The sequence below is a fragment of the Esox lucius genome, chromosome 3 (genome assembly GCF_011004845.1).
Source record: "Esox lucius isolate fEsoLuc1 chromosome 3, fEsoLuc1.pri, whole genome shotgun sequence".
NCBI classification, from domain to species: Eukaryota; Metazoa; Chordata; class Actinopteri; order Esociformes; family Esocidae; genus Esox; species Esox lucius.
The window spans coordinates 33753240-33763605 of NC_047571.1; the positions used below are offsets into that span (position 1 = coordinate 33753240).

Sequence of the window (10366 nt, forward strand, 5' to 3'; positions counted from 1 at the left end):
ATTACTGTAACTGTAGACAGATCTTCTTTACCTGTTTTCCTGTCGAAAAGTCCTTATGACAGATGCCACTGTAAATCTGCTAAGATTTGGCTGAACTCTCAGTCCAGCCTCCCTCAGCGTCAATCCGTGGTTCACAAAATGGTTCACGAATGTCATTTGATAAGTTTGGTTTTGCAAATAGTGTGAAGCTGACAATGTGCTTACAGTTGTGCAAATCTAGCCTTGTGTTTTGCTCCTTGAGTGTAAGGTTTTGCTAATTGTGGGAATATTTTAGTGTATAAGCAATCGTAAAAAAAACTGTAATGTAGCTTATATCTTTTAATTAAATCCTCCTTTGGCACCTGAAACCATTGAGGAACGTAGCTATTAACTTTAGAATTATTTTAACTTTATAGTCATTGAACAAGTACAAGAACAATGAAATGCAGTAAAAACCAGGTCCCATGTGAGGATCAGACTCACAACCTAGAGATTATGGGAGAGAAAGAATGAGAGGAGGAGGAGAGGAGGGAGAAGGAGAGAAGGAGAGGGGGAGGGGAGGGAGAAGGAGACGGGGAGGAGAGGAAGAAGGAGAGGTGGAGGGGAGGGAGAAGGAGAGAAGGAGAAGGGGAGGGGAGGTAAAAGGAGAGAAGGAGAGGTGGAGGGGAGGGAGAAGGAGAGGTGCAGGGGAGAGAGATGTGTGTGTATATGACGTGTTTTTGTTTAATTCTAGAGTAATGACGTGGTTATGTTTAATTCTAGAGTAATGACGTGGTTATGTTTAATTCTAGAGTAATGACGTGGTTATGTTTAATTCTAGAGTAATGACGTGGTTATGTTTAATTCTAGAGTAATAACGTGGTTATGTTTAATTCTAGAGTAATGACGTGGTTATGTTTAATTCTAGAGTAATGACGTGGTTATGTTTAATTCTAGAGTAATAACGTGGTTATGTTTAATTCTAGAGTAATGACGTGGTTATGTTTATTTCTAGAGTAATGATGTGGTTATGTTTAATTCTAGAGTAATGACGTGGTTATGTTTAATTCTAGAGTAATGACGTAGTTATGTTTAATTCTAGAGTAATGACGTGGTTATGTTTAATTCTAGAGTAATGACGTGGTTATGTTTAATTCTAGAGTAATGACGTGGTTATGTTTAATTCTAGAGTAATGACGTGGTTATGTTTAATTCTAGAGTAATGACGTGGTTATGTTTATTTCTAGAGTAATGATGTGGTTATGTTTAATTCTAGAGAAATGATATGGTTATGGACTTAAAACATTGTTGGGAGGAATATAAGTGTTACATGGAATTGATTGTCTGATGTCCAATTTAACTCTTATCCTAAAAGTTGATTAAATAACATAAATTACAAGTAGAACAGGTCCAAAAGAACACAACAGACATTACTGAAAGTCAATTAATGTAGTCCAAAAAATATAAAATTAATTGATATGCCACTTAGACAATTAAACATTTAATCACCCCATCAAATGTTCAAAACATTACATTCCAACAATGACAAATCTAAACAGTTTCTTTATGTACTGTGTATTCAGATTTGCCCAGATTCTGTAGGCTTTGGTTTCATCCTATCATGTTGTATGGCCAGATGAACACTTCCAAAACACTGTCCAGTTTACTCTTGCTAAATAACTGATGTTTCTTGTCTCTTTGTCTCGTCAAACTATATTGTGTTTTCTGGATCTTGTAATTGTTGTTGTGTGGAAACCAGCATTAGCTGATGGTTTAAAGACAGCTAATAGGTATCCTCATCAACAAACATAATTCACATAGAATCTTCAAATTATCACTAAGTCCTCTTTTGTCTATTTCATCCATGAATGTTTCAGTGTCTTCAAAATACAAATTGCATCACCTCTTCTTTTAAAAACACTCTGTAAGCCAGAGGTGTCAAACTGGTTCCATAGAGGGCTGAGTGTCTGCAGGTTTTTGCTCTCACCTTGTACTTGATTGATTAATTAGGTCAGTACTTGGTTAGTTTTTACCCTCACCTGGTTGTTTAGGTCTGAACTGGGAACAAATTTATTGGAAATTATAGGAAAAACCAGTTGAAAGTGAAATATTTTCTCATTCTAGCTTGATTTAGGATGTCAGCTGTTCCACAGTTCAGGGTCTCCTTTGTCATATTTTTCATAATGCGCTAAGGGTTTTCACTGAGGACGCGGCATCAATGATTCCCAAAAACAATTTGACATTATAATTTGTTAGATCACATGACAGCTTTCCACTTCACCTCAGTCCATCTTAAATGAACTCAGGCCCATAGAAGTCGGCAGCGTTTCATCCTGGTGCCATGTGTTCTCCATATAAGTGACACACAGGCATCCGGTCATCAACGTGATGTGAAAGAAAATATTAATAATCAGACCAGACGACCTTCTTCCATTGCTCCGTGGTCCAGTTCTGATGCTCATTGTAGATCCTTTCATCAGTGGACAGGGGTCAGCATGGGCACCCTGACTGGTCTGCGGCTACACAGCCCCATACGCAACAAACCGCGATGCAAAGTGTGTTCTGACACCTTTCTATCAGTACCAGCATGAATTTTTTCAGCAATTTGAGCTACAGTAACTCGTCTGTTGGATTGGACCACAGCCTTCACTCCCCACGTGCATCAATGAGCCTTGGTCTTTTGTTGCCCCTGTCCCAGCTTTCTTGAAACGTATTGCTGGCGTCAAATACAAAGTGGGCATGTATTTTTCAAGAAACAATAACATTTCTAAATTTCAACATGTGATATGTGGTCTTTGTACTATGTTCTGTTGAATATAGGGTTTAAATAATTTGCACATCTGTTATAGAAGGTGAGAAAGGACCCAACAGTGAAATGCAATAATGCAATGTCTATAATAATGAAAGAGAAATAGTCCAGATGAACAGAAATCCTTCTCCTGAAAATGATTAATGGAACTGTCATCAATATGGGCGTTAGACAAACTAAAACGATCTTCAAGTAACAGAGAGGAAAGACCAGGTCTTGTGGCGTCAAGTCTCGGGTCTCCCAGAGAGGATACGGTATACAGAGGAGAGATTGCTCAGGCAGGTTATCAGCAGCAGGCAAACTGGGCAGAGTAAGCAGCAATTCAGCACAAACAGCGTAGTACATGTACAGACCAGATCCAGACAGGACTCAGACAAGACGGGAACATCAGGTAGGAGAGAGAGCCTCTTGCACGGATAACTCACGGAATAATCTGGCAAAGAACCAGGGAAAAGGGGAAGACAGAAGTAGGAAACACAATCAGAGGGAAGAAAGAACAGGTGTGGGAGAATTAGTGCGATCGCTGGTTGCAACTAGGAACAGCTGAGGGTGAGTGAAAGTGCGTGGGGTTGTGTGTGTGTGTGTAATGGAGAGTGTGTGTGTGTGTGTGTGTAATGGAGAGTGTGTGTGTGTGTGTGTAATGGAGAGTGTGTGTGCGTGTGCATAAGTGCGAGTGTGGCCAGAAGAGGGAGAAAGAGAAGGATACCAGACAAGACACACATCATGGCATTCTGTTTTTCTTTCCATTTTACACAGCGTCCCAACTTTTTTGGAAACAGTGTTGTATTTTTGAAAGAGTTATTATATCCATGTGGTTCAGAAAGAAACACAGTCTCATTAAAGAAGTGAATATGTGTAATGATGTAAATATGGATGTTTTTATTTTACAGGGAAAATGGCAGAGTCCAGAGATCATAGTAAGTCACCATGTTAGAATCCATTATTAACTTTTCTATCACATATCTGGACAAATAAAAATAAAAAACTCAATTACTGAAAGTCAAATAAGTTTGTGGTTCAGTATTTCTTGATGTGTAACTGTGTTTTTGGATAAAATGTGTTTGATGAGGAGTTGTAACTGAGTTTGTGTTTCCTCTCTGAACAGATCAGTTTAAACTCATCGCCACTGATGTAGAGGAGGGTGATGTTGGTGATGATGTCATCCTCCCCTGTCACCTCTCTCCTGAGACCAGTGCTGTTACCATGACAATCAGGTGGTTTAAGGAGACAGAGTGTATTTACCTGTATAAGAATGGTCAGGTGGCAGAGAGGAGAGGCTATGAGGGCAGTCTGAGTCTGATCACCCAGGAGATGGAGAGAGGAAATGTGTCTCTGAGGATGAAGAACTTCAAGCAGTCAGATGAAGGATACTACATCTGTCAGGTCATCCATGGAGAACAGAAGGAGGAGGCTGTAGTGGGTTTAGGGGTCAGTGAAGGTAAGTGGTCTGTAACTCCAGTCCATGATTATAATCACCTAAACAACAACACCAACCAGTGTCTTTCCCTCTACAACACACATATACTTTATCATGAAGGTAGGAGGTCATAGTAGGAGTTCTACATTAATAGACCATATTAATACTGAATATGAACTAGTTATAATACATATTACAATCACTCTGATCTTTGATCTAGATGTCATTAATCATTATAACCATTCCAACATTACTGGTCATGTCTCTTGATTGTTGTTAGTGATGAATGTGATGAACACTAATATCTCTCTGATGACATCACATCACTGTGGTATTTGATTGGATAATGTGACAGATGGTGATTTGAAGGTAATAATAATAACTAATATATTCTGTTTCATATTAGAATTATTCAAGGATTCCATGTTGGATTATAGATCAGAATACGTGTATGGTGAATTAATATTGATAATGATAATAACTAATACATTCTGTTTCATATCGTCTGTCTATCCTTGATAAAGATTACATAATTGTTTATGTGAGTTAATATTTAATTGTCTGTTTGTTTATTGACATCCTCCTGGGTTCAGATAGCTCCACCTCTTCTCACAATACTATATGTGTCATAATAAAAATACTGCAGTTTTAGTTAGTATTAGTAATACCAATACTGTAGATTTGAATTGTAAGATGATGGTTTGAAGATAATGATTTTAACATTCTGTTTCATATTTTGTGTCCATCCTTGGTAATGGGGGATCAGAACATACGTTTTTGGGTGATTTAATATTTATTTGTCTGTGGTTGTTTATTGACATCCTCCTGGGTTCAGATAGCTCCACCTCTTCTCACAATACTGTATATCTGACATAGAAACATAGAACCCAATGTCATAATAAAAATACTCTTGTTTTAGTTAGTAATACTAATATTGTAGTTTTGAATTGTAAGATGATGGTTTGAAGATAATGATTTTAACTGATTAATTCTGTTTCATATTGGGTGGCCAGGCTGGGGGGGATCAGAATACCTGTTATTGGGTGAGTTTAAATTAATTTGTCCATCTGTTTTTATTGACATCCTCCTGGGTTCAGATAGCTCCACCTCTTCTCACAATACTGTATATCTGACATAAAAAAATAGAACCCAATATGTCATAATAAAAATACTCTTGTTTTAGTTAGTAATACTAATACTGTAGTTTTTAATTGTAAGATGAGGCTTTGAAGATAGTTATTTTAACCTTTGAATTCTGTTTCATATTGGGTTGCCATCCTTGGGGAATCAGGAATGATGTTATTTGGTGAGTTTAAATTCATTTGTCTGTCTGTTTTATTGACATCCTCCTGGGTTCAGATAGCTCCACCTCTTCTCACAATACTGTATATCTGACATAAAACATAGAACCCAATATGTACACTGATCAGCCATAACATTATGACCACCTGCCTAATATTGTGTAGGTCCCCCTTTTGCCGCCAAAACAGCCATGACCTGTCGAGGCCTGGACTCCACTAGACCTCTGAAGGTTTGCTGTGGTATCTGGTACCAAGATGTTAGCAGCAGGTCTTTTAAGTTGCATGGTGGAGCCTCCATGGATCAGACCTGTTTGTCCAGCACATCCCACAGATGCTTGATTGGATTGACATCTGGGGAATTTGAGGCCAAGTCAACACCTTGAACTCGTTGTGAATCTTCAAACCATTCCTGAACCATTTTTGCTTTGTGGCAGGGTGCATTATCCTGCTGAAAGAGGCCAATGCCATCAGGGAATACCGTTGTCATAAAATGTTACACGTGGTCTCCAACAATGCTCAGGTAGGTGGTACGTGTCAAAGTAACATCCACATGAATGGCAGGACCCAAGGTTTCCCAGCAGAACATTGCCCAAAGCATCACACTGCCTCCGCCATCTTGCCTTCTTCCCATAGTGCATTCTGGTGCCATGTGTTCTCTAGGTAAGCAACGCACACGGATCCAGCCATCCACGTGATTTAAATGGAAACATTATTCATCAGACCAGGCCACCTTCTTCCATTGCTCCATGGTCCAGTTCTGATGCTCACGTGCCCATTGTAGATCCTTTCGGCAGTGGACAGGAGTCAGCATGGGCACCCTGACTGGTCTGCGGCTATGCAGCTCCATACCCAACAAACTGTGATGCATTGTGTGTTCTGACACCTTTCTATCAGTACCAACTTTGTCAGCAATTTGAGCTACAGTATCTCATCTTTTGGATCGGACCAAACATGCCAGCCTTCCCTCCCCACGTGCATCAATGAGCCTTGACCGCCCATAACTAATTTTAGACCGATTATTGGCCTGGCTGAATATTGATGCCAATTTAATTTTTGCCTTTTACTAATTTAGTTGTTATCGGTCCATTGATATCAGCCAAATCGATAATCCCTGTCATGTAATTGATCAAAATGCCCCGCTGTTGTTCAGATCTAAAAACTGCTGCCAGCCATCGCTAACAGAAAGGCCTCATCTGTCATCAAAAGAAATATGCTGCTGTGTGATCCTTGAATGTGCCACGTGCAGTTTCATTTTATGTTATTATTAAGACAACCTGTTTTATTTAAAGAGGTTCCTTATTTGAAAATGTTACTTGTTAAATCTACTTGTATTTCCTTATTTCAATTGAACAAAACAAAAAAAAAATGCTCAGGGAAGGGACAATTATTTTAAATATCATTGTGGTTTTGATACTTAGTTTAGTTGAATACTAAAGGTTACTGCTTTTCAACCAAAATAGACTGAAGCAGATCACTGCAGATTCATTTGCAGATTAATTTAAAGTCAGTTTTGTGTCTGTGCTGTTTGAGGAATTCTTCTGACTTACATTTTATTCAAATTTAAAGATGGTGAATATCGGCATTTAAATTGGTTATCGACCATTTTAATTCCAAAATATCGGCCTTAAATAAAATTGTCTTGGTCCAACACTACCCATGACCCTGTCAGCAGTTCAGCTCTTTCCTTCCTTGGACCCCTTTTGATAAGTCCTGACCACTGCAGACCAGGAACAACCCACAAGGACTCCAGTTTCAGAGATGCTCTGACTCAGTCATCTTGTCATCACAAATGGCCCTTGTCAAAGTCTCAGATCCTTACGCTTGCCCATTTTTCTTGCTTCTAACACATCAACTTTGAGGAAAGAATGTTCACATGCTGCCTAATATATCCCACCCACTGTCATAAATCATTATAACCATTCCAACATTACTGGTCATGTCTCTTGATTGTCATTATTGATGAATGTGATGAACACTAATACCTCTCTGATGACATCACATCACTGTGGTATTTGATTGGATAATGTGAAAGATGTTTGTTTGAAAATAGTGATTTTAACTAACGCATTCTGTTTCATATTGGCTGCCCATACTAGATAGTGGGGGATCACGACGGCGTTTTTTAAGTGAGTTAATATTTATTTGTCTTGTTGATTACTGACATCCTCCTGGCTTTACATAGCTCCACCTCTTCTAACAATAGTGTATATCTCACATAAAAACATAGAACCCAATATGTATCTTGGTCAAAACATTGTACTTAATGGGGGATCAGGATGTCAATTTCCCAGGAGAACAAAAAGAAGAAATCATCAATAACAGACCTATTACATCACCACATGCAGACAGACAGTCAATCATCCTATTAATGATACTAACCACATCCTATTGGTTCACACACTATCCACATGACAGAGGAATGAGGAAATGGAGGAATCTGATTGGTCCTGTAGTCATGTGATGTAGTCAACCACTCAGAACTCACCTCTCAGTTTTACACCACAGGGCCTCCAGACTATTTACAACATGAGACCCAGGAGGACAAGCTGAAGAGGGAGACATCAGCAAGTGAACTTGGTAAGTATGAGAGAATCTGGAGGAGATGATTGGTTTAGGAAACATGACTGATGTAATTCAGCCTGATATAATAAATAGTTTTGTGTAAATTAATAAAGACAGATGAATAGTATTATAAATGGTTTTTAGTATTTTGTTAGATAAGTGATAAAGACCATTTATATTACTGGTTAAAGACACAGTGTATTCTAGTTTACACCACAGAACACAAATAACAACATGAACACATATTTACTAGTAGAAATGACCTGTTTTACTTCATATTTAATCATGTTCTGGTTGCTATAGACCCAGTCATCATTACATTAATTCTATATACAAATCTAGCCAATCAGCACCAAGGACCCAGCAATACCGCATTATAATACACAATAATACACATAGATTATTTAAATATATAAAATCAACTACAGATCAAATAAGAGTGGAAGTTAAGAGAATATGAAGACAATGAATAAAAGACAGAAGGATGAAGAACAGAGAAGAAGAGAGAGGAGGATTAGAGGAGTAGAATTAAAGAGGACTGGAGGAGGAGAGAGGAGGAATAGAGGAGTGTTGGAGGAGATTAGTAAAGAGAGGAGAGAAAGAGAAGGGAAGCAGAATAGAGGAGAAGAGGAGTAAAATAGAGCAGAGAAAATGGGCGTAGGTGAGGACAAATAGGAGTGAAGGAGGAGGAGGAAGGAGTGATGAGGGAGTTTAGTGGATTGGAGGAGGAGAGAAGGAAATGGAGGAGAAAAGGAAATAAAGAAGAAAAAGGGGGAGAAGAGAAGGAAGAAAGGAGTAATAAGAGTGGAGGAAGGAAGAGGAGGGACTAGGGCTGGTTCAGGGGTATAGGGATGGACAGACAGGGAGTAGGGCTGGTTCAGGGGTATGGGGACAGACAGACAGGGAGTAGGACTGGTTCAGGGGTATGGGGACAGACAGACAGGGAGTAGGGCTGGTTCAGGGGTATGGGGATGGACAGACAGGGAGTAGGGCTGGTTCAGGGGTATGGGGACAGACAGACAGGGAGTAGGACTGGTTCAGGGGTATGGGGACAGACAGACAGGGAGTAGGGCTGGTTCAGGGGTATGGGGACAGACAGACAGGGAGTAGGGCTGGTTCAGGGGTATGGGGATGGACAGACAGGGAGTAGGGCTGGTTCAGCGGTATGGGGATGGACAGACAGGGAGTAGGACTGGTTCAGGGGTATGGGGATGGACAGACAGGGAGTAGGGCTGGTTCAGGGGTATGGGGATGGACAGACAGGGAGTAGGGCTGGTTCAGGGGTATGGGGATGGACAGACAGGGAGTAGGGCTGGTTCAGGGGTATGGGGATGGACAACTGAATTAGGATCAGTAGCTTGCTAAAAGTTTGCCTGCATTGATTACACTCCTCACTCACAATTCACTGCTTTCAAGTAGCGTTCATCTGTTTGGAGACAGAACCAAACCATTTTGTGTGCCCCTTTGAATCAGTGTATTTTTCAATATTATTAGGCTTACATTGTGATCGTGGCAGAAAATTTACAATATAGACAATTAAATTGTTAATTGCAATTATTTATGTGACAATTAATTGTCAGCTAAAATGTCATAATCGTCACGGCCCTACCAATGAGGGAAGACTAGGTTGTCATTTATACATACTCTGTTAATAAACATACACACTGAGTAAAACCAATCAGGGAAATCTAAGTTATCATCTACACATACAGTGGGGAGAACAAGTATTTGATACACTGCCGATTTTGCAGGGTTTCCTATTTACAAAGCATGTAGAGGTCTGTAATTTCTATTATAGGTACACTTCAACTGTGAGGGACGGAATCTAAAACCAAAATCCAGAAAATCGCATTGTATGATTTTTAAGGAATTAATTAGCATTTTATTGCATGACATAAGTATTTGATCACCTACCAGCCAGTAACAATTCCGGCTCTCACAGACCTGCTAGTTTTTCTTTAAGAAGCCCTCCTGTTCTCCACTCATTACCTGTATTAACTTCACCTGTTTGAACTCGTTAACTGTATAAAAGACACCTGTCCACACACTCAATCAAACAGACGCCAACCTCTCCACAATGGCCAAGACCAAAGAGCTGTGTAAGGACATCAGGGATAAAATTGTTGACCTGCACAAGGCTGGGATTGGCTACAGGACAATAGGTAAGCAGCTTTGTGAGAAGGCAACAACTGTTGGCACAATAATTAGAAAATGGAAGAAGTTCTAGGTGACGGTCAATCTCCCTCGGTCTGGGGCTCCATGCAAGATCTCACCTCGTGGGGCATCAATGATCATGAGAAAGGTGAGGGATCAGCCAAG

General features: G+C 39.7%; 1 protein-coding gene across 1 annotated transcript; it reads left to right on the forward strand.

Moving 5' to 3' along the window:
* Positions 1-3602: 3602 nt before the first annotated feature.
* LOC105009493 (butyrophilin subfamily 1 member A1-like) lies at positions 3603-8091 on the forward strand. Its single transcript, XM_034291360.1, has 3 exons — positions 3603-3684; positions 3873-4205; positions 7991-8091. The coding sequence occupies exons 1-3, from the start codon at positions 3663-3665 to the stop codon at positions 8089-8091; spliced, it is 456 nt and encodes a 151-aa protein (XP_034147251.1). The 5' UTR covers positions 3603-3662.
* The last annotated feature ends 2275 nt before the right edge of the window (positions 8092-10366 follow it).